The 25,961-nt window shown below is 40.9% G+C and overlaps 1 protein-coding gene across 1 annotated transcript in view; it reads right to left on the bottom strand.

Moving 5' to 3' along the window:
* Positions 1-25,961, bottom strand: part of PCNX2 (pecanex 2) — a 233,437-nt gene that overhangs the window by 78,041 nt on the left and 129,435 nt on the right. Inside the window, exons 20-21 of the mRNA XM_032490546.1 lie at positions 24,535-24,676; positions 20,423-20,600 (exon numbers count right to left, since the gene is read on the bottom strand). Coding sequence (XP_032346437.1) covers positions 20,423-20,600; positions 24,535-24,676 — 320 coding nt within the window. The remainder of the gene's footprint in view (positions 1-20,422; positions 20,601-24,534; positions 24,677-25,961) is intronic.

The following is a 25,961-nucleotide window of genomic DNA, read 5'->3' as shown; positions in this document are numbered from 1 at the left end:
GAGAGGAGAATTGGAGTTAAATTGTTAAGTCTTTGGGTTGTTTGAAAGAAGAAAAGATACTTTAATTATATATGCTAATCAAGCATACTTATTAATGATTTAAGAGTAACCACTGAACCACTACAGTTTTCAGACTTCAATGTGCCTCAGAATCACCTGGAGAGCTTTTAAAACAAAGATTCTGGTTCCCACTTGCAGAGTTTCTGATTCAGTAGATTTTGGACGGAGCCCAAGAATAGCTTCCCAGGTGATGCTGATGTTGCTTTTCTGGGGACTATGTACTGAGGTTCATTGCACTAAAGGACTAGAAACATAATATTCAATTTTGAAAGCACTAGAGGAAAGGAAAGGATCAAATAAAATGTATTCAGTTCAACAGAAGGCAAAAAAAGAGGGATGGGGAGCACAAAGAAAAAGCATCATACATAGAAAGCAAAATTAGAGAAAATAATACAAACATAGCAGTATTTAGAGTAAATGTAAATGGACCAAATTTGTCTATTAAAATATAGAGGGAGAGGGTATAGCTTAAATGGAAGACTGCATGCTTAGCATGCATGAGGTCCTGGGTTCTGTCCCCAGTACCTCTTCTAAAAAAACAAAAACAAACCTCATTACCTCCCCACCAAAAAATTTAAAAATAAAATAAAAATAAATTATTTTAAAGGTATATACATAGAGAGATTTCTAGTCCATTTTAAAAAGAAAAAACATGCTATGGTGTTTTCATAAGAAATGTTAAAATTATTTAGACAGTTTTAGGTAAGAAAGTGAAAAAATATATACCAGGTAAATCCTAATAAAAATAAAGCTTGCTTACCTATTAGACAAAATAGACTTTTACTCAAAAAAATATATTAAGCAGTATAATGATTAAAGGAAAGAGTCACTAGAAGATAAGATAATTAGTATGTATGTACTTAACCATACAGTCTCAAAATATCTAAAGTAAATATGGACAGAATTACAAGAGAAGACTAACAAACATACATCACAGGGGGAGATTTTAAGAAAGGCATCTCAACAAATGATGGTTTAACTACACAATAAATAAGGGTGTGAAATATCTGACCAGCTTTATCTAAGATATATGTGCATTAAAACCTTGCAGGCAATCAAAAGAGAAAGAATACAATTTTCAAGCATATATTCACTTACAAGAATTCATGACTTTCTAAACTACAAAAGAAGTCTTAACCAATGCTCAGCCTTGATACCACGCAAATTGCTTTGCAATTAAATTAGAAGTCAATAATAAAAAGACAGCAAAATAACAGTAGCAACAGCAACCACAAACTTTGCAACTGGATATAATCACAATAACAAAAACAACATTGAACTAAGTAAGAATAAATGATAATCAAAATTAAAAAATATGTTTAAATGAACGACAATGAAAAGCAGTAGCACCAATCATAACTTGTGGGACTCAGCTAAAGCAGTTTATAGAGGGAAAGACATAGCCTTAAAATGTCCACCTTAGAGAAACTTTACAGTTTATACTGGGGTCCATTTTTTAATATAAAAAAGAACTAAAATATTATTAGAAAGGAAAATACAGAAATTCTGACCTATTAATGTAAATGAAGAATTCCTCAATAAAATATTTACAAAATGAATCTATAAATGTATAAAAATGCATTATGATCAAATGTGTTTCATCACATAATGGTTTAATATTAGAAAAACTGCCAATATAATTCACAAAATAAGAAAGTAAAAAAAAAATGATGCTTAACTGATGCAGAAAGGATGCTGAAAAATAAATTCAATACTCGCTCATAAAAATACCTTACAACCTAGTAATACAATGTTCTTCTTAAACTGATAAAGGGTATCAGTGCTATATTGAAGTAAACACCATGTTTAATAATAAAATGTAAAATTTCAGGATTATTCAGACAAGAGGTATCAAGAAAAATGAATCTGATTAACCTACAACAGAATAATGAAAATAGAACCATTAAGGAAGAATAAAATCTAAGGAAAGAGAAACGAACCTGGGGTAATAAGTTATCACCTGTGAACCACAATTTAGAAAATTGTAACAAATAAGAGAAACAGGGATAACACAGGAATGAATGTTCCCAGCAGGGGTAGGCTACTTAGGCAAATGAATGTGCAGCTAATAAAGGAAAACACGACAAGCCCTGATTCTTTGATTAGCCAACTTTATGCAGCCAGACAAATTCAGACCCTGAGGAGAGCATAACAGAAAATATTAGTTAGGTTCACATTTCCTAACTGTTAATTAGTGCATCCATAAATGCAGATGAAGTCACCATTGCACATTTAAATTTTATAATCTAGCAAGAGGTAAAAATGCACAAAATTAAAGGGTCTTGTTGAGACCCCTGAGAATTAGGAATCAAATTTAATCCTGCATCTCTGTGTGTGTCTCTGCTGGTGGTGGACAATGGGGGTGCAGGCTCAGGGATGTGGGGAGATGGGTCGCAGGGGAAGGAGGCAAGGATGGGCTTCAATACAGAATAAACAGGAGATGATGAAAGTAACTGGAGAGAAAGGGTACTTTTATTCTTTAAGCATCCTGCCCACACTGAACTTGAGCAAAGTGGTAGAAACAATAATATACACATTCTACTTCGCTTTTTTATCCCTTAGTCCTTTAAATTCCTTATGTTTGCCTTCATCCAACTACTCTACATAGGATAGTTTCCCATCTTTAATTCGGATTTTATTGAGCTTACCCCTCCCTGTGGGGAAAAGACAACTTTCTGGATTCTGCTTTTGGAGGCTCCCTTCCTTTTGAAGATCCCTTATAACCCTACGGGTGACAAATTCAGTTTTTAGGAAGAGGGTATGAAGGCCAAGTTCATAAACCTCCTGTCAGGACACAAGCTGCTTTTACCCATTTTAGTAAGAGAAACAAATAACACTAATATACACATCTATGAGGTGGCTTTTTCTCCATCTATTTTTGAAGGTCCTCCTGACCAGATACCCCACCCCCACATAATTCCTGGATATCTAACTCATGTACTCTCCTGAGATTTTACACTTGTAAAAACATTTCATCAATCTAGTACATTTAGGAATAAAGCAACTGATACAGTGATGTTCCATACAACAGAAGCTTAAGCACCTAAACACAATGTATGTTTTACACAAATGTAACAGCACAGACTCACTTTAAAAATACCCGATAGCTCAGAACTGCATCAACTGTAAAGCGAACGTTCTTGTCACCCACCCCATTCTGACCTAACTTCTAGAACTAACCACAGTTAAGGACTGGTAAAGGAGTTATCCTTCTTGGAATTTTCTGCACATGTACGGTGCATGTGTGTGTGTGTGTGTGCGTGTGTGTGTGTGTGTCCATCCTTTTAATTTAAATTGAATTGGCAATATATCCTGTTCTAAAACTTGATTTTTCTGTTTCATAGATCATGGCCTTCTTTCACTGTCAGTATAAATTGCTCTTCCTCATAGCTCATTAACTGCATAATACCCCATTGTTTGGCCAGACAATCCAGTGAATCATTATACCAATGATAGACATCTCCATTGCAAATATTAATTTAAAACCACAGCTGAAGAAAATCTCACACATTTATCTAAGAGATCATACAAAGCTAGTGCAATGGCTGTTAATACAGTGCACTCTCCTGCTTTGATCACTGGGTGGGCATGTGGCCTACCCTGGGTCAGTCCTAGTGTGGCATCCCCGTTGGTCCATGATGACTGCAGCAGGGGCTAGCAGAGTCTGAGATACAAATGACAGGCATAGGATGTTATTCCACTAGCATTACTGTATGAAGGTGGGGCTTCTGGGAGCTCTCCTGTTCCTTATTTGGAGAATGAATCCAAGCAGAATCAAGCAAAATCAAGCAGGAAACAGAGAAAACAAAAAAGACAGAGCCACACTACTGTCGTTTGCTCTGGGAATGGCCATGTCTCAAATGAGATCTACTCTTTGGGCATCCCAGTAATGTGCACTATAGTCCAACTTTCAATTGACGATTTCTCACCTGCCATCAGAAGGGTCTGACTAATATACCAAGTTTATCAAAATTTCATGTAAAATTAAAAAGCACTTCAAAGAGCTTCTGGTTTCTTCTCTTGGACATGGAAGGCTGAAAAGAGATTCCTTCCACCCTTGCAGTAAAAAAAAAAAAAAAAAAAAAGTCAGACAAACTTCAAATTCATGACTGTTTTTTAAAACCCACTGGAGAACTGGGTTATAGGGACACCACCCAGCCCACAATCAGAGGAGAGACAAGAACATTTAGGGAGAGAAGAGATAATAAGTACTCACTCACCAGGGAGGGGGGTGGGCAGATGTAATCAGTAACTGGTAGAAAGACTTTGCCCAAAAGTTTGAGCTGATGATTGGTGACAGTCAAGTGTGGGCTGGTGGGACACTTGGAAGCCTCTGGGAGCCACAGAAATTGCAGGCTCTTTCTCCTTGAATTTCACCAGGTGCTTACAGAAAAGATTGGCGGGAACCCTAGTAAAGTGCCTGATGCGGTACAGACCTGAAGGAAGGAGACGGCAGACGTGTGGAGGCCCTTTCTGCCGACCTCTCTTATGGAGCTCAGATCTTAGTCTGTGGAAGAAAGGTCAGTAAACACTCTTGTGTTTAGGGCATTGGTGAAAACTTACTGCAGCTGGGGGAAGGGAACAACACAATGGCAGCAAAATCCTCCCTCTTGAAGAACCTGCTGGACTCAACTGCAGGAGAATTTAGCAGGACACAGCCCTGAGACCAAGGGACAGGGTGAAAGCTTAAGACTAAGGTTTAATTAGAAAACAGAGAATGTCCTCCCCTTCCATCCTCTTCACCTGCCACCAAGCTAAGAAGTTTCAAGTGAAAAGTAAAAGCAGATACAGATGGGAGAGGGACGGGAAAGGCACAAGACCATGCATGCAGAGGCACTGAGGTGCAGCATGGATGTACACTTGAGGACTGAGCAGACGCTGCGCTGGCAAACCAACCCTCAACTGAAACACAAGGAGTTCTGAAGTCGGTGGTACCCTGAGGGTAACCATGGCAACAAACTCCCAAGCTGGTCCATCTCCTGACTACATTAACTCAAACCTTGCATTAAAAGTCTATCAGAAGGAAAGGTATATTCAGTTCTGGGAATAAAAGCAACTTACTTTATTTTCCATGGTCCTCCACAAGATGTCCGGCTTTTAATAAAAAAATTATGAGGCATATGAAAAGGCAGGAAAAAAATATATGCTCCTAAAAGACAAAGTAACAATCAGATCAAGACTCAAGATATGAAACACATGTTGAAACTATTTGACTGGAAAATAAAAGAATATTGCTTAATATGTTATGGGCTCTAATGGAAAAGTTACAAAATAAAAATGAGTAGATGGAAATTTTTAGCAGAGAGATGAAAAGTGTAAAAGAAAGACTCAAATGGAAATGATAGAGAGAGAAAATACAGCAAGAGAGATACAGAATGCTTTCAGCAGGCTTGTCACACTAACACAGTCAAGGAAAGAATCAAAGAACTTGAAGAGAGGTCAGTAAAAAATGACCCGATCTTAAAAGCAAAGATAAAACTGAGTGAACTCAAAACAGAAAATACTCCTCAGTATCCAGGGCGTATATAGCAATATCAAACTAACACATGCGTATTTTGAACCTCAGAAAGAGAAAAGAGAGAAGACAGAACAAAGAAGTTTTTGAAGATATAAGGGGCAAGAAATTTCCAAAATAATGACAGACACCAAGTCACAGATTGAAAAAGACCAGGTAACACCAAGGAGGATTAAAAAAACCAAATAACTGAATAAACAAACAAGTAACAACAATAAATCCTACACAAGTAGGCATATCATAATCAAATTGCTAAAAAAAAAAAAAAAAAAAAAAAAGACAAAGAGATAATCTTGAAGGCAGCCTCCAGAAAAGACATATTACACAGAGGAGAACAAAAGTAAAATTACAGAAGATTTTCTGTAAGCCAGAGATGATGGAGTGACATTTTTAAAGTGCTAAATGGGTGGTGGGGGCAGGAACTGTCAACACAGAATTCTGCATCTTTCAAAAATGAAAGAGAAATACTTTCTCAGGCAAGCAAAACTGACAAATTCATTGCCAATAGACCTTCATCACAAGAACTCTTCAGGAAGTTCAGGAAGAAGAAATACAATAAAGTTTGGAAATTTGGATCTACACAAGGAAATAGAGCATCAGAAATGAAGTAAGTGACAATAAATAATTTTGTTCCTATTTTCAATGGCCCTAAAAGAGTAATTTTGCTCTAAAGCAAAAATGGTAATAGAATATTACGCACTTTTAGCATATGTAAAAATAAAATATATGACAATAACACCAAGCATGCCAGGGAGAAACTTGACATTCCTCACTCCTTACACTACACATGCAATGATGTAATATTATTTGAAAGTAGATTCTAATTAAGTTTTATACTCTAAATGTAATAGCAATGACTTTTTTGAAAGGCATGAATAATAATTTTATTATTTTATAATTATATAAATAATTATATATATATAATAAAAGTATTAGTTTCAATAGAAGAAATGAAACTGAATTAAAAAGTAATTCAAAGTTTTTCCTGCTACTCTTCCCTCCACTGTCCTCATTAGTGGCTCTCTCTGGAGGCCCCCACAGTATTTGGCTTATAACTTCATATCACCTGGAAAAAGTGGTCCAGCATCCTGGTGACAGGAAAGGGCTTTGGCATCAGACAGACCTAGGTTCTTATCCCAGCTCTGCCTCTCACTAGCTGTGTGATCCGCTGAGCCTTAGTTTTCTCATCTGCAAAGTAAATACGGTAATGGTACCTGTACCTATCTCAGAAATCTATTTCAAGGAGTAGATGTTAAATTTTTAGCTCAGGATCAAACATACACTAAGTGCTCAATAAACACAGATTATTTTATTTATTGCCTTTATGAAATTGTTTCAAAAGCAGTTTTCATAGGTCTTTCTCTCCCACATCCCCCATTGGCATGTATGTTCATTGTCAGCGATACTGTACCGTTCATAGTTGTACAGTTACCTTCTAGCAGATAAGTAATATAGACACGCAGTGGATGTAAGTGCCCTAAGCGTTTTTCAGAAAGTGAAACAATGAACCAAAGAAAGCCTCAGGTGTTTTCCCAACTCATCCAGTTTAGAGGCTAGAGTGGGCATGGGGTCAGTGGGATTTTTGTGACTTCCTGATTCTCATTCATACTCCAGATCTTCAGGATTGCCACTGACTTTCCTAAGAGAGGTGCTTCCCCTCTTTTTCTCCATGACTATTTTAAACTTACATAGTAACCAGCTCAGTGTCATTGACTGCCTTTCTGCAACAGAGGCAGAAGCACTATGGTTTGGTCCAGTCAAGGAACTTCCAAAATTGGTAGCAAAAGAAAAGACGGAATGAGATGAGAAAGTCTTTGACCTTGAAGATCTTGACCTAAATATGAACACCTGGCAGGTTCGTACATGTAAATCCTGTAGAACCAGAAGTAAAAGAGAGCCAATGCCCGTCGTTAGCCTTGTAAGGAAGCTGGCGCCCTGGCTCACAGCGAAACCGAGCTCTCTTTTCAGCAAGCACTTCAAGGAGGGGGGAGGGTATGCCTCATTGCTAAGTAAGGAAGATTTTCAAAATTCTTTCAGTGAAGAGTCAAGATTTGTCATTGCTCCTAAATTCCCTGAAGCCACTGACATAGCTTTTGTGTGTTTCGAATGCCTGTCACTTCCCTGTTCCTCTGAAGATTCATCAGCAGTGGCCTCCAATCCTCTGCCTGAATGAAGGCGCGACACCCCTGTCCTGATGGGGGGGGAGGGGACTGCAACATTTAGCCAGTGAGCAGCCACTTCTGGTAGAGAAAGCTGTAGGCTTTTTAAAAAGGACCTGGAGATTGTCATACCAAGTGAAGAAAGCCAGAAAGAGAAAGAAAAATACCATATGATGTCACTTATATGTGGACTCTAAAAGAAATGACACAAATGAACATATTTACAAAATAGAAAGACAGACACAGAAGACAAACTTACGGTTACCTGGGGGGAAGAGAGGGGAGGAGGGATAAATTGTAAGCTCGGCATTTGCAGATACTAACTACAACGTATAAATAGAGAAACAACAGAGTCCTACTGTGTAGCACAGGGAACTATATTCAATACCTTGCAGTAGCTTATAATAAAAAAGAATATGAAAAGGAATATATATGTGTGTGTATAACGGAATCACTATGCTGTACACCAGAAATGAACACAACATTGAAGGGGCAAGTATAGCTCAGTGACAGAGCACATGCCTGGTACCCACAGGGTCCTGGGTTCAATTCCCAGTACCCTTATTAAAATAAAAATTTTTTTAAAATGCAACATTGTAAACTGACTATACTTCAATTAAAAAATGCAAAGAATAAAATTATCAATTGAGGGGTTAATTACAAAAAAGAGAGAGAACCCATAAATACTTCTTGTACATTTTAGCCTCAATACTCTTGACTATGTAGATTTTGAACAGCATGACTAACTCCATGTATTTTTTTATAGTATACTTTGGCATGAGAATAAAGGAAAAATGAAGGGAAAAAAAGATATGACTCGTGCATACCAGGCTTGATGTTCTAAATGAGGAGGAAAAACTGACCCTTCCTTTGAGGGCTGAGGCTCAGAGAAGCTGCTAGCATTACCTTCATCCCTCCATCCCTTCCCAGGAGATGAATTACAGTAACTTGCCTGGTTTGAGTTAAGGGAAACCCATGCCCCTGGTATGTGGGTGTTGTACTGGGGAGTGGAAGACAAGGCAGTGGATGTGTTAGGTTATAAATCTTGACTAAAGGATGTTTGGGGCTGTCTGGGCACTTCTCAGCAGTTAGATGACACAGTTAAGAATGGAGTTATACAAATGAACTTACATACAAAACAGAAACAGACTCACAGACATACAATACAGACTTGTGGTTGCCAGGGGGGAGGGGGGTGGGAAGGGATAAACTGGGAGATTGAAATTTGCAGACACTGACTGGTATATATAAAATAGATAAACAAGTTTATACTGTATAGCACAGGGAAATATATTCAATATCTTGTAGTATCTTATGGTGAAAAAAATACGAAAATGAATATATGTATGTTCATGTATGACTGAAGAATTGTGCTGTACACCAGAAATTGGCACAACATTGCAAACTGACTTTACCTCAATGAAAAAAGTAAATTAAAAAAAAAAAAAGAGTGGAGTCATAGTTGTGGCTGTGTGCAGTGAGCTGGCCAATTGGATGATATCGGCTTGTCACCACTGGGTGCTTCTACAGCTGGAAGCAGATTGTGTTTTACTCTTCTCAGTTTTGCAAGAAGGGCTCAGGGGCTCAGCTGATTACAGAGCACAGAGCAACACTGTCACAGCGGAACAGCCAGCTTGGCTGGCCACGTGTTAACTCCCCCACTGTGAATAGGACAGCAGGCAGCAGTGAGGCAGCTAAACAAGATTTATTGGAAGCCAAGAAAATCAAAACACACACCATGAAAAACCCAAGGAGGGAACTCTAAGTGACCTATATGGTCAACCTAAAACCATCCCTCCTCCGTGTCTCCACCCCCGCCCCTCCGCTGTGAATCATCGTCTCTTGAGAGTAATAAAATGTCACTCCACCACCACATTCAAGCTAGGACTTCATTTCTCAAAAACCAGTTTTTTCATCTTTTTGATCTCAACTAAATTCAATTAATATGCTTTGAGTCATCATTATGACCTTGCATTTGTTTGATGCTGCAGGAGGTAGGAATTAAGCACACAGATAGTCCCACGATTGAGGAGTTTCCAGTCCTCTTGGCAACAGAGACACACTGGACTATGTTCTTTGTTTCTGGACACAGTGCAGAGACTGTGAAATTCTTCTCCTGAACCACCTTGGGTGGCAACTACAAGTGAACATGGGTCCCTGAGGAGGTGGGCTAGGTGTCCGCAGGGATTTCGGGAACCTTCTGCCAACCAGATTTTATTCCTGTGCTTGGGCAGACTGGGAACAGGACCAAGATCAAGTTTGGCTCTGTGAGTGAGTGATTTTGGGTAAGTGACTGGCCAGTTGGTGCAAAAGAGCATCATTCAACATTCTAGAGAGGTTAATTGTAGACCTACTGTGTGCCTGAGCCTGTTCTGGAAATTGGGACATATCAGTAAACAAAACAGACAATGATCTTTGTCCTCATGGGATTTACAATCCAGTGGGAGAGACACTAAGAGGATAAAGAAGTCAATAACAAGAGTGCAGTGAAGGTGATGAATGGTGAGGCATATACAGCTGTCAAATAAGCATATATAAAAGGTAAATATCTTTGTCATTAGGAAATGAAAAATAAAGTGAGACAGCATTATAAACCACCTATTAGAATTGCTAAAATTAAAAAAAAAATTGAAAACACACAAACAAAACAGGAACAACAAAAAACCCGACTGTACAAATTACTGGTGAGGTGGTGGAACAACAGACTCACAGACATAGAAAACAAACATATGGTTGCCGGGGTCGGGGGAGGAGGAGGGGGGTGGAAGGGATAAATTAGGAGTTCAAGATTTGCAGATACACACTATTGTATATAAAATAGGTTAACAACAAAGACCTACTGTACAGCACAGAGAACTATATTCAGTATCTTGTAGTAACTTATGGAGAAAAAGAATATGAAAACAAATATATGTATATTCATGTATGACTGAAGCATTGTGCTGCACACCAGAAATTGACACAATATTGTAAACTGACTAGACTTCAATAAAAATATGTATATAGAGTGGTAAAAAAAAAAACCCAGAAACTTTAATTCATTGCTAGAAAGAATGCAGAACAAAAGAGAGCACTTTGGAAGACAATTTGGCAGTTTCTTAAAAAGCTAAACATAATCTTAAAATATAATCAGCCACTAGGTATTTATACAACTTTTTTGAAAATTATGTCAACTTATATGAAAATTAGTAAAAGGAATCAGGGCTCCTTGGAGAAATGGCCAATTCTAACTCGGGCAAAAAAATATACAAGACAAGCCTGTAACATTTTATCATACCAGAAAGCAAGAGAGAGTGCTAATGCACGCGCACGCACACACACACTCACACACACACATTGATGGGGTTATGTCAAAGGGACACAGGAGTCAACTGGAAGAGTTCCTAATATCCCAGAGAGTAACAAGATGAGTAATTTTATATTATTATCCAAAGTATAAAACATATTCATGAGTCCACATTGATAGATGGACAACTGGTAGATAGAGAAATAGATAAGAGAAAAATCTCCCATGCAGAAGAATTAAATAATTTTCTAAATAAATCAGATAAATCAATGAGGTGGAACATAACCTCCCACTCTTTAAATGTGGGCTACACATAGTGACTTTCCTCCAAAGAACACAATATGGAAAGATGGACAAAGGGTCACTTTATAGTGGGAGACCCTGACAAATACTGTGTAAGCCAGGCAGTCGAGGTCAACACCAACAGTGACAAGTCATGTTGCCAGCATGAATCCTGGATATGATATGATGACGACACTTTATCTCTGTGGTCTTCCTCCCAGAAACCCATAACTCCAGTCTTACCATGAGAAAAATTTCAGATGAATTTTAAGAGAAGGACATCCTACAAGACACCTAAACCAGTACTCCTTATAACTGTCAAGTTATAAACAGGACAGCTATGAGAACTGTCATAGTCAAAAGGAGCCTAAGACATGACAACTAAATGTAACATGGTATCTGGGTAGGATCCTAGAAGAGAAAAAGAGCATTAATGAAAAACTAAGAATATATGAATTAAGTATGGACTTTAGTTAACAGTAACAGATCAGTTTTGGTTCCTTAATTGGGACAGGTACCTTACTAATGTCAAATGTTAATGACAGAGGAAGCTGAGCTTGGGTGTATGGGAACTTTATACTATCTTCACATCTTCTTACAAATCTAAAACTTTACCAAAATAAGTTTATTAAAAAAAAAAACAAAACTCTTCTGGCCACTCTGTAGGGCAGGGAGGGTGGAAGCAGTGAGGCCTTTCAGAAGGCATTAAATTCACACAAGTGAGAGATGATGGTGGTGGGGCCAGAATGGCAGCAGTGGCGGTGGTGAAAATCGAGTAGATACTGGGTATATTTTCAAAGGTGGATATCTGAGTAAGGAGTTGAGAAAGCAATCAGAATTTCAGAGGGCCTGATGGGGTGACTTAACTCTTCTTTGTAACTATCTCCCCGGCCAGACCAAGCTCTAAGAGGACATTTCTGCTGAAGCATCTCGGTCCCTCGGACCACACACCTAGCAGTCACTCAGTACTCATTGCTGAATCAAGATGTCTGTGCTGTACGATGAGATAATGCATGTCTCTCTACTTCCGCTCGGGCACAGAACCTTCCAGAACACTGATGAGTCAGCCCCAAGGCAAATATGATTCTCTCCTGCTTATCTTACTAAAGTAGACACATTCTTTTAGAAGTCCACCAATTAACTTTCAGATGAATTGACATTGATATTTGCTCTGTAAACCCAATGGATAAGTCCCACAACCCAATGGAACGCAAGGCCAGTAAGTTATTTTCAATTCACGTGTATCGTCCTGACCAATCCTACCACTTGAGCTAAATGCTTGACAAGAGGTGGTTCTGCTTGCTGCCCAAACTGTTTATAACAGTTTCACGTGTCCTTGAAATGATCTTGTCTTTTGATTAAATATTATATACACCAGTGGAATATGAGTGCAAACCAGTGAGTGTTGGTTCTATCACAATAAGGTTGAATGCTACTGGCTTGGTGAAAGCAAGTCTCTAAAAACACTGCTGCGGACTTCGGCATGAATGAGAAGAGATGTGGGAGCGAAGAAAATGTGAACTGCCCATAGATTGCGTCACTGGTAACTGTAACTTCTCATTTCCAGTAGAAATTTAAAAAAAAACAGAAGTGGAAATTGAACTTCCTAGAAAACGCATCATGGGCGTGGTTAATTCAGGAGACACCTACTCAAAGAAAAGACTGGTAATAAGAGCTCATGTATACATTTTAAGCTAATATAAAATGATAAAGAGAGGTATGGTCTCATTTATTATTACTTCCTGCTTAATTTTATTTTAAGTTAACCAGCCAACCACCTGCCAAAGTTGGAGGGATATAAAGGCTCCATTGCCCCCTGATCCTTCCCCTCCTGGCTCCTGTTCTCCTTTTCTCTCTCACTGTTCCCTTCTCATCAGTTGCAAGTGGCCAAGATGTGATCTAGATAGACTTTCTCTGGACAGTTGCAGATGCTTTAAACGTTTCATCAGAGCAGACCTCATGTCCTTGGAGGTAGGCCTTTGTAGGGATAAAGAGTGGTCTGAACCTTACGGGTTAATGTTTACAAGAATGAACCTTATCTAGCAGAGAGGAAACTATGAGACAACCTTACTTAAAATTCCTGAATTATGACACAGATTAATAAATTTGCTAAGTCCACTCTTCAACTCAGTGAGGGTAAGTGAACTAAAAATAAATGGAGAGTGGGAAGTGGAGCATCAGTCAACACTATGTAACCAAAAAGATAAGGTGGAGATGTTTCAGCCACCACGTGATTTCAGGATGGCAAGAAGCAGTCCACATCATGACTCTGTGGAGGAGACGGGTGCTGATGTTACCATCCAGAAACTCAGCAGAGGCAGAAGGAAGCTAAGGTGAATGGCACCAGAGAAAATAATCTTCGTTGTCCATAATTTCCTGGCTGGAGAGACCTAAGAATGCAATTCTTGTATTAAGTGTCGAGCCCTGCATCTTAAATCTAGAGACGGTGACATTATGTAAACATTGCACCCCGGCCCTTCACATCACATATGTTTGGCATGTTTATTCCTGCCAAGGGCAGTGGACTAAATCTTTTAAACGTAGCAAGAATGGCATGTCTAAAGCCATTCACCTCTTCTGAGCTAATAAAGAGTCAACAGCCCTAAAGTGGGTCTGACTGGAGTTTTCTCTTAAAGACAGCTCCACTAAACAGCGTGCAGTAAGGTTCCCCCAGATTTAAATACACTCACCTGCGGTCAATGAATATCTTGATCATTTACAAACATGGCATTTGAGGGCTTGCTATACCAAGAGCACTTTTCAGACTTGGCCTTTGACCTCTCTGAAGCCTCTGGTATCAGTGACTCCCTCCACTCCTTCCGTCTGGAAACCATTTCTTTTCTTGGTTACCATTCCACTGTACTTTGTCTTGTTTCATGAGTCACTTCTCTGCCTCCTCTGCCTGCTTCTTAAATGCTCACCATCGTTGTTGGAAGCAGTGTTAAGTCTTCTGGAAGGATTCTCTATGGAGACACCATCACGTACATCTTGTTGACCGAGCAGTCCCCATCAGCGGAATCTATGTTTCTGAAACACTCACAGGCGCCAGCATGTTACTTATGATCTTTGTGGAGTCGAATGTACTGGCATCGGACACTTCCTGTCTGCTCTCCCTTCCCCCGTCCCTGACTCCCAGGCCCTGTAGTTTGCTTTGAACTCGACTGGCAGACAAGAGCCAAGCCTCACTGACTGGAAGACAGGCATCTCTCTGCAACCATACCTAGTTCACGAATGAATACATGACACAAAAGCAGTCAGTGAGACTCTCCCCAGGACTTCAGCTAAAACATCAGGAAAGATGCGTTCTCTTCTTTCTGGGAATATTAGCTGGAAGGATTCTACAAATATAGAACTGCTGGTGACCATACTTATGCCATGCAGATAGAGCCAATCTAAGAATGAAGCCAACAGAGGCGAGAAGGAGAAATAAAACCAGATTTTTTTTTTTTTTTAGTTTTTTTTGGGGGAGGAGGTAATTAGGTTTGTTTGTTTCTTTGTTTGTTTGTTTACAGAGGCAATCCTGGGGATTGAACCCAGGACCTTGTGCATGCTAAGCATACGCTCTACCACTTGAGCTGTACCCTTCCCCAAAACCACAATTTTGATGCCATTATTTAAGTCTCCAGATCATCCGCTCAGTTATACATGGACCACGCAATCCCCCTTTTTTCATTAAGCCAGTTTCTTCTGGGTTTCTGGAGTTCATGAACACAGATGTCCCAACCACTACAGAAAAAAAAATTGGAAACAAACTAAATGTCTATCAGTAGGGGAGTGGCTAGTCAAATTACGGCACATGCCATGGAATACCAGGCAGGGGTCAAAAAGAGGAAGCAACGTTCTACGTACTGTCATGGAAGTTCTCTAAGATATATTTTTTAAGCAAAAAAAGGGAAGTAAAAATGTGTACAAATGACCCTTTTGATATTTTAAATGTGTGTGCGTGCATGTGGGGTGTGTGTGTATGGGGTGAGTGTGAGTTGAATATGCAAGAAAAGAGAATGAAAGGAATTATTCTGAAATGTTGACGATGGTGAGTTACCATTAGAGAGGTGAGGGTTATAGAGTAACGGATGTGTGAAAAGATGGACTTTCTCTGCATTTTTCTATTGTTTTTCTAATTTTATTCAATAGAGCATACATTTATAGCACTCACGTAAATGGAAATATTTAAATGGGAAAACTTCCTACCCCTAGGTTTTTCCTTTCGGTCCCTGTCACTTCTCTTTCCACAATTTGCCACATCTAAAACCAACATTCCAGGGAGGGTACAGCTCAGTGGTAGAGCACATGCTTAGCATGCATAAGGTCCTGGGTTCAATCCCCAATCCCTCCATTAAAATAAGTAAATAAATAAACCTAATTAGCTCCCCCCAAAAACATAAACAAACAAACAAAAACAGCATTCTTTCTCCCCAAAATGTCTTTCTCTTTTTTTTTCCTGACCTAATTAAGGATACCACCTAGTCACAGGAGCACGCAAGCCAGTCTCTTCCTCCTGAAGCCCACTTTCTCCAGTATCCTAATGGCTTTCCAAACTCTGGAGCACATCATGCTTGGCCCTTCCTGATCTGCCTCATGACAACGCCCCCAGTTCCATCTCTCACCACTCTCCTCCCCATGCCTCGCGCTTACCAAATATCCCGCAGTTCCTGGGCAAACCCTCTCTTGCTTCTGTGCCTTTGCACCAGCAGTTTCCTCTGTGCAGCTCACTTTCCCCCGTCTTTCTTTCCTGACTTACTCCCTCATTCTTCAAAGTTCAAGGTAAGCATCATTGCTTCTGATTCTCCCAGTGGGACTGGGTACCATTTTTATGCACACTCTTGAAATTCTCTGCCCCGGCCACCTCCCTTTATGTACTTTTCTGCAATTATCTCTTGACCTATGTGCCTTCTTTCCAGACTCCCCAAACAGAGGAGTCACAAAGGATAACCTCAGAGCAGACTCCTGCTCTATCATTTTATAGCTGCAAGACCCTTGGGCAATTCACTTAATTTCCATGCCTCCGTTTCCTCATCTGTACAACGAAGTGTACCCAGCCCCAAAGCGGTTATGAAGATGAAGCAGTTCGAGCTACACAAAGTACTGAAAAGAGTGCTTATGAAAAGCACCAAATAAGGGCTTATTAGCTTTCGCATTATTACAAATAATATAGTAATCTTTGCGCCTAGCACACAACGCCTGGCCCACAAGGGATCCTCAGTAAATGAGCAAGTACTTTTTTTTGAACAAAGTGTTTCGAACAAATGTTTCTGTAAAAGTATTCATCCTTCCTCCATAAAGTGGCTCAATTTCAATGCAAGACTTTCCACCTGGATCCAGAAAACAAAGGAAAACGCTATTTAGAAACTGGTTTCAAATAATGTGAAAGCTGACTGAAGTCACCCACAACATAGCCACTCATCAGGACTCTGGTGCCGTGATCCACCCAGCTTTATATAAAAACAACCTCACCTGTTAGTTTTAATTTCATGAATGGTAACAGTGCCAGCCCCCATGTCGAACTCGCTAGCCTGTAGAATTTCACGTGTCACAGCTTCTGGAAATGCAGGCAGAATTATACTCTGGCGGGCTTTTTTTTTTTTTTTTTTCAAGTCCCACTTCTTCAAGGCAAAATTACCAAACATTTCAAGACGAGATGGTTTCTAAGAACTTTTTCAGGACCAGTGGGACAGGATCCAACCTTTTTGTCACCTTTGTTCCTGTCACAACCAAATATTCCTCACAACAAAATATCTTTACCCAGAGCAGGTCTCACTGTCCGCCAAAGACCTAGGCATACCAGAAATGGTACGAATGCATGACATTACTCAGTTCTTAAAAGAGGAGAATGACCAATGGAGCAGAAGAGAGAGGAGATGGATTGAGAGGCCCAGGGAGAGAGGACAGATGGGCCTGACTTCTCAGAGGTGCTGCATTGCGCTGGGTGTGTGGTTGGATATCAGGAGTGGGTATGTGGGGACCCTTCTCTCCCTCTGCCTCCCCCACCCCCATCCCTGCCGAGCTCAGGACGCCATCCTCTGCGAAGTCCCGTCCTCCATGGTTAACGCATGGGCTGTACTAAATCCTCCCCGTTGGGCTCTGGCCCTGGAACTCCTGACTTCCCATTTCTCACTAGGTCTGGCAGACCAAAGACATTGGCTGACATTCATCTTCCAGACCCCAGGAGGGATCTGGGGATTCAGGAGGGAGCGAATAACGTGCAGGCAAGCCCTCTGGAAGTCATCTAGTCCAATCTTCACCCTCCCGGTGCTTTGATCTCTCTCTGCAGAGAATCTCTCAATAATCACATCTCATCTCTTTTTCTACCCATAAAGACTGAAGGATGAGGGGCCACTGATTTATAATAAAAATGGGTCCTGGATTCATGCAGCTCCTTTTTCCCAAGGAAACTGGAGGCCCTTCCCTCGTCTCCTCGTTAATCTTGCAGTCTTTCTTTAAGGTGCGCCGTTAGGCTAACGACGACTCTGCTCTTCGGCAGAACAGGAGCAGAGCTGGGGAAAGAGCTTAGAGGTTTTTTTGCGATGGTGGATGAGAGCACATGTTGTGAGCAGGACTCAGATGGGTCTAATGAACAAACAAAATTTCACATAGTGCAAGGAATAACCCCCAAAGCACAGTATCCCCTGCAAAAGCAATATTGGAGGTTTCTAGAATGCCTCTAGGAAGTAGATTAAGAGAGATAATTTTTTCAAAAATGCCTTCAAGGAGGAGAATGAACAGGAAGACTCAGCTGGGATTTGCAAGCAGGAGCTTTCCAGGAAACATTAATTGTGGGCTTCCTCACTGCCACCCCTGTTTTCTGTCACTAATTTCTACTGGCTTATTTCCAGGAAGCTCTCAAATGCTGTCTCTTTGTTTAACCGTAGTTTTTGTCAGGAAATCAGATCTTGTTTCTCATTCCAAAAAAATGCACCTTATCAGCTCTCTCAAGAGTGAGCAGGCAGCAGACAGGGTGAGGGATGTGTCAAGACTGAGTCACGAGACAGGGCGCTGATTTTTCTAGCTTTTGTCTCACTTTTTTTTTTTCCTAACTTTTGCTTTTAGACTCAGCTATTATCCCCAGCCTAAAAGTGGACTATTCAAATTACACGTGCTAATGCTCCCTCAGTTAGAGAAAACAGGAACGCTGCCACTCTGGTTCCATCTGAAATGATTAGTGCTTTCATTGATGCTTCACAAAGATGACGGCAGGTGAAACTCCAATGCCTGGAGCGCTAAGATTTTACAGATTTAGTTTCAGACTGTGTGCTGGCAGGTCCCACCCTCCGCATCACACACGGGGGGGGCACTAAGTGCCCCCGCGGACGGGAAGGATGAACAACAGCTAAGTGGAAGCTCTTCCTCTGCCTCCAGCAAGCCTCCCAGTCTGGACACCTGCTCCCAGCCACGTGCTCTCAGCAGCGGCCGTCTGCGCCCCAGCAAATTAAAATCCCTGCTCCTCCAGCAGATGTGGAATCACGTAGAGGACTTGGAGAGCGAGGCCCTTTCTCCTTTTGTTCACCGGAGGGGGGAACCTCTTGCTGATAAAGGATGGCACCGAAATGGACAGTTCAGTGCGGAAAACTAAGCAGGGTGTAACTTCTCTTTTTTTACTTAAAAGTCCTGCCTCGTATTTGGAAAGCACATCCTACTGAAAAACTTCTGTTCTTATACGAATCAGGCCTCTCAACACCCAGCTGAGATTGGCATCATGGTTTTCAATTTTAAAAGAAACTAAGGTTCAGAAAGGACTAGAAATATTAGCATGCCAAAATATAAATAATGCCAGAGTTAGGGATTCAACTCATTCCAGCCCATTCTGCAGCAGATAATAAGCTCTCACCCCTGTGAGGAGTGAAATTACTTATAACTTTATAAATGCTTTCAAGAGCATAGTATACAATTTTACACTGATTATGTGAAAGAATAACATTTAAACAGAACAGGGAAGCCTGTGATTTGAATCATCAGAAAAACAGGATAAATTTATCAAGGCCAAACAGAACTCAGACAAACAGAAAACAAATGTCTGTGGTTAAGGACAAAGGCCAGGGCTCAAAAATAAGATACAGAAATTGGGGCAGGCTGCCGAAGTCCTATGACCATTGTAATATTTGAATTTTTGTCACTTAAAACCAGTAAAGAGAAAGCCAGGTGAAGGAAAAGACAGGTAATAGAGAAATTAAGAGAACTGGTTCAAAAAGGGGCACAAAAATGAAGTTAAGGGGGAAAAAAAAACCCTTAGAATTTAGGAATTATTAACCAAAAGGGGGAAATGTTGGTTAAATCAATCTCAGGGCAGAAAAGCTATGGCTGCTGTATTAAAAGGAGCATGTGAGAAAGGAGTTTCCCAAATTCTTTTTTTTTCAATTTTTAAATTTTGGGGGAGGGGGTGTGATTAGGTGTATATATGTATGTATGTATGTATTTAAGGGAGGTACTGGGGACTGAACCCAGGACCTCACGCATGCTAAGCACACGCTCTACCACTGAGCTCTACCCTCCCCACACCCCAAATTCCTTTTTTGGTTTACACACCCAGGCAAGTACCCAGAGGACCTTATCTCCCTCACATTAAACATTAGATACCAGTCCCACATATTTGCCTGAACTGTGTTTGGGATTTCTCACTGCCCATGTGTAAATTTACAACAGAGGAAATCTTGACATGGGACAAGCTAAAGAAAAGAAAATACTCTAAAAGAAAAGACTCTAAGGGACCTAGCATTCAGGTACTAGGTCCCAAGCTTTACCTCAAGAGGTAAAATGCTAAGTCAAAAAAATAAAAATAAAAAAAGAAGGAAAGAAAAAGCAAATTAATCCGGTCGCTAATCTTTAATTCAGAGCATTATGAGATCTAGGAAGTTCTATATTGAGATTTTTAACAAAGACCCTAAAATTTCAAGCAACACTAATTGCTAATTCATTTTAATTCATGATTTTTGGCAAATAACACGGCATATGTCTATTCCATGGGGAAAGTTCCTAAAATGGCAGCAGGAATGTGACATGCATATGTAATTCAATTTACTTTCATGCTATAGGGTTTTTTTTTAAGAAAATGTTTAAAACTTAAAACATTTGATGAAAAATGCACCTTTCCCATTTTAGAATGAAGGAAACAGTGAATTAACTTGCCTTGCTCAATAAGATGGACACCATGAAGAAATCCAGTAAGAAACTCTCAGAAATATCTTTGTAGTCGAAATGGAAAAAGATCACAGTGAAGCCCAAGTGAGTAAACTGGTGGACTGGGTTACAGAAAGAGGTCCTCAACAGTTTCATGCCGGCGATGACCATCAGGAAAATGTTCCAGCTGTTGAAAAGGACAGACAAGAAGCATCAGTAGCGGCCCGCACGCGGCTAAGATGAGTCACAGCGGCAAGTGTGTCAGAGCATTTACTGCGGGTGATGCAACTTTACAGGCACAAAAAGCCAAGACGGTGGGGTTCTGTTATTACCCTCATTTTACAGAAGAGTAATGAGTCACAGGGTTTGAGTCATTCATCTACAGTCTCACGAGGTGAGCTGGGATTGAAACTCAGTCCCAAGCCTGCAGACTCTGCCACTCGAGGTAACTTCCTGCACTATACACTCTGCATCATCCCCAGACCTTTGTAACTGAGGACACAGAGCTCCCTGCGAGCACATCTAAGGACCACTGCAGCGCGAGGGTCCACAGAGAAGACGAGGGCAGGCTGTCCTCATTAGCAACTCCTCAGTGTAAGCTTTTCTCCTATAAAGTAATCCCACTGAATCAATGACATAACAATACCTCATATTCTCCGTCAAGCCCTTTTTGCATTTACATATTAACTTACAGTGTTTTTCCACATCTTTGTCATGTTGTCAGACAGAAGCTTTCTGATCTCTCTTTTCTCTCCACTGAAAATTACATCATCAACACCCCCCCCTTCTCTCTTTTTCAGTTAAGGAGCACAAGAAAGGCAGTCCCATAAAGAAACAGCAGGACTTTGCTGGGAGGACTGAACTCCGAATGCTTTCGTCTAGGGAGTCAAGTTATTAACCTGTACTGGGAGTACGTGCCATGCGGACGATTCCAGCAGACGGTGAGGTCAACCACCTCCCTACCTTGAGATGGGAAGGCAACTGATAACTGCTCAGAACAGCCGGACAGAGCAAGCCCCTACCTCCTGGACAGGGGTCTGTCTTTCTCATAGAAGGTCTTGCGCATTTTAACCAGACTCCCCTCCAACGCTAACATCCTACTTGAGAACTCCAAAGAAAGACAGACGTGGCAATGCTTTCCAGAGAACAACTGCTCTTGAAAGAGAGCTTTTCTTTTTCTAAGTACAGAAAATGAGGAGGGAGGGGGGTGCACCTCAATTTCTCTAACCCTAGAGGGACCCTCAGCTCCAGACCCTTATCAGCATGAATAACATCCTGTCTCAGGATCAGGGCATTTAAAAAGTGTTTTCGGAGTCTTGGCATCTATCAAGTGCAAAACTGTCATTTTTGTCATCAGAAAGATCTAATTTCAGCTATTTCCATTGGCCTCCATCTGATACTTCATATGCCTTCAGACCTAGTGTTGCAATTGATTCCATCCTTTCCCAGGATGGATCTGGTGACGTCTGCCTGAAGCCCTGTGCAGTGAGCTTAGATTTGGCTTTGAAGAAAAACCAGCCCTGATTACATGCAGATTTGGGGAGAGTGGGACTATGTTTAGTAACTTCCGTTCCTGCAGCGAGGCTGAGCTCTGCTCCACAACCCGCCTTCCTTTTCTAGAGGACAACAGAGGCCCATGATGAAAATACAGTATGAGAACATGACTTCAGGTCCACTTGACTTTGACAACAGTCCAGGATACAAGCATCCCTGTGGCACAGCCCTTGGAGGGCGTGGGGGGATGAGGAGGGGTGGGTCCCAATGATAGGACATCTCAAGACTAGGAATATTCTGGTTTTCAAAGGAGATCAGTGATTTTTCTGGGTTATTCAGGCTAAATTTAGATGAGAGTCAACTCTGAACTTTGATTTCTGTGTCTATGATTAAAATGGACCACCTTCATTTTATGTTTATTAATGATGACTGGTGAAGACTATGGGAGAGCTGAAAGAATGATGTTTATGGCTTTTTAACATTGCCATGGTCATGGTTACAATCAATGGTTTGTAGAGTGTCGCAGGCTTAGCTAAAGGTTTGAGAAAGCCTCAGGCAACAATCAGTGAACAATGACCCCAGGACAGATGCAAAGTGTCCATTCAGAGCAGGCTGGAAATATAAATACCTAACAAGATATCATGTCTCACTCACTCATCATTTATCAGGCCCCCTAATCAATCATCCATCCATCCATCCTTCTGCCATTTACTGGAGGGTTGGTATGGAAAGTTGAATAAGAAACAGTGCCTGCTATTGAAGGGTTCACTCTCTGACTATGGTGATTCTCAAGGAGGGAAGGATGTGGGTTGGACTTACACAGTTTGAAACAGGTCTCTAGATAATACTGATGTAGGGTCTCCTGCTGTCTTGTTTAACTGGTCTAGTGGGATGCTGGAAATCTTGAGAGTTGGGTTTTTTTTTTTTTTCCTGTCTTCAGATGGATCTAGAGAAATAGAATCTAAAAGAAATATCAGCTTTGGGCTCTGAGAAAAAGAACTCCGTTGGTATCACCTGAGAGTGAAGAGTATTTGGAGGTACATAGGTAAGATGGTACTTTACGACTTTAGTGTCTGGAAAAACAAATTACAGGGGATAGAGATTAATATTGCTCCAAATGGGACTCTCTCTGAATTGTTTGTTTGACTCTGTGTGATTTTCCAGCTTTGCGTCCATCCTCTGCCAACAGCCAGAACTGCTTGGCTTCCACTGGCAGGCTTGGCTCGAGGTCCTTGTCCTGATGTTTGGGAAGGGAGAACTTTCGATCCTTTAGCTCATGACCCCTGGGGCAGCACTGATACATGTGTGGCTGCTTTGGTTCTGACTGTGAATCCTTGCTCTGGAGCTGAGGAACTGCCTTGTTCTAGAAGGTCATCATGGGTCAGCCCAGATTGTATCATACCAGAAACACCTGCCATTAGCAAAGCACTGGAAGTCCTAGAGGTAGGGTTGTCCCCTGGTTGGGGCCCCACCCAAACCATGCAAGAGGTCTGTGGTCTCATCGTCTGCCTTCTTCACCAAGTGAAACTGACTTTCATCCCTGGATCTGAGGTCTAGGATTTGAAATACCAAAGGGAAGACTTCTTGGCCTGGTACAATTGAAACAGGTCTGATCTGGAAGGAAGGCAGTCTGATAAAGACAGGAAGGTTACAGGATCATTTCATTTAGTGTCTTGCTTCGTGTGACTACACATCTATTCTAAGTCCAACAGAGTAGTGATGGGTCTTTTATCTTAGTCTGCTCAATCTTTGGCAAAGATTAATTAATTTGTTCTCACACCCTGAAAGGAAGAGTAGGCATGTGTGGGATTATGCATCAGGGTTGACCTGGGCATGTAATGTTTAAACAACATGCCTAATAAGCAAATCTGAGAAGGATCTTTCACATCCTCCTATTCTAATAATCTCTTTGACCAGAAATGTCAACCTTGGGTCAGAACAGCAAATCTACAAATTATCGTGTAGATTTCCATTTGTAAACTCAAAGTTAATTTTCAAATAGGACACCAGTAACTCAGCTGTACATGGTTAACACTTTGTAAAAACACAGGCATCTTGCTGTTTCTTTTTTTTTTTGATGGAGGGACTGGGGATTGAACCCAGGACCTCTTGCATGCTAAGCATGTGCTCAACCACTGAGCTATTCCCTCCCCTTCCCTTGATGTTCCATTTCTTTTTAATTATGAGGCTTCTCTTGATAAATACAGAGAGAGCAGTGACAGTGATTAATTTCCCCCTCCCTCAAGCACAGAATGATAAGAGTATTTGCTAAAGGAAATGACATGAGGCAGTTCATAAAGCTGTAAACACGATGGGAGGAACTCCAGGAACCCCGGAATCACACTGTGTTTCCTTCAACTCATTCAGGCTCCTGATTTTCAAATCTGCTGACACTTATTCACAATATCACTTCAAGCAGATCTAACTTCATTTGCACCCCAGTCACTCTGCAATCACCATTAACCTCTAGTGAGTTTGAGTAGAAGACCACCGTGGCTTCCTTTTAACATGGCCAGTAATTAGCAGACAGAAGTTGGCTTCTGCTGCAGCCCGTTTAGAGAAAATTCACTAGACTTTGAAAACGTTGTGACCCAAATCATGATGAGAATAAACCATTATCCACTTACTGGGTACCAAGTCTCCGGTAATTGCTTATTGCAAATGCATCAATAGTGAGGGCATTCAAAATTACTGCTGGGTACAAGATATATTTTTCAAAACACTGAAGCCAAACATAGAGTCTTTCAAACCACATTAAATGGGCGACATCTGAAAGAAACACAAAAACCACTTAGAACAGCCACTGATAAAATCTTTTTCAAGTACATACGACAATAAGTAATATCCCCCCTTTAATTCAAACACAGCGGACTCCAGCTACCAGACATGATGCAACCGACTTCCCTCCCAGGCAGGCACTCTCAGCTTTGTTTCTGCATAGGTCACAAATGATAATATGTAGAAATGTATCCTGCTTTTTCAAGGCAATCTATTTTTCCATATGAATTATTATTATTTTTCCACATGAATTATTACCAGGACCAATGAAATGTGCTGTCATATAACATCAAGGCATCCCAGAGCGAGTCAGGACAGCAAGTGAAGAATGAAGAATGAGAAAGCAGTCCCATCTCCTCTGAAGCTTGGGGTTGCTTCTGGGGTTGGGACCGGTTTCCAGTCTCCCTTTCCCTCTTTTTAGTCTATCAAGCCACAATCACATCCCTGGGCAAGCTATGCAGATAAGAGAAAGCTGATCCCCAAACCCCCATCACTCCGAATATATTACATTCCCGTGAGCCTTCACCATGAAGGAAGCATTGTGAAGAGTAAGGTCCATTCTCACAAGGACTAGGGTTTTTTTTTTTTGTTTTTTTTTGTTTTTGTTTTTTTTTAATTGGCATACAGTTGATTGACAACGTTGTGTTAGTTTCTGGTGTACAGCACAGGGCTAAGGTTTTAAGTCAGACCAATCTGGGTTTGCATTGAGACTCCACCAACTACTAGTATGTGGTCATGAACTATGACCTTCATCTGTTTGGACCTGAGTTTTGTGTGTCCTGCCCATCCATCCTCCAAGTCTGCTGCTGAGGAAGTGATGATCTCTCCTTCCTTCTACTCCTCCCCATGAGAGGGTAGCACAGAATATGTACTTGCGGGGCCTCTCCCCATCTCTTAACTACTTTTCTCTCTGGGCAGGGGTGGCTGGTCCCATTGGTCAGAGCAAAAACTTCCTGCAGATGTAGCATCAGAGGGGTAGGAAACACTGCCTCCCTGCCCTCCTCTGCTTCCTGCCTCCACGAGGAGAGCACATCAGGTTCAGGCCCAGGGTCCTCAGGTGGGCGCATCTCACTCCTGGCCAGATCTCTGTCTGCCAGTAACTGAGAGGCTGTGGTGGATCCCAACCCACCATCAGAGTGCTGGGCAAATGGACCAGATATGCTAGAATCAAAGTCTAAATCCGCAGAGCAGGAAGGGGACTCCATCAATGTCCAACAATTTATCATTTAAAAAAAAAAAGCTCTATACCCTAATAATCTGTAGTCAAGAACCAAGA

This window comes from Camelus ferus, chromosome 11 (genome assembly GCF_009834535.1).
Source record: "Camelus ferus isolate YT-003-E chromosome 11, BCGSAC_Cfer_1.0, whole genome shotgun sequence".
In the NCBI taxonomy this organism is placed as follows: domain Eukaryota; kingdom Metazoa; phylum Chordata; class Mammalia; order Artiodactyla; family Camelidae; genus Camelus; species Camelus ferus.
Note: the sequence above shows the minus strand (reverse complement) of the source record. Positions and strands in the feature narration are given on the sequence as shown.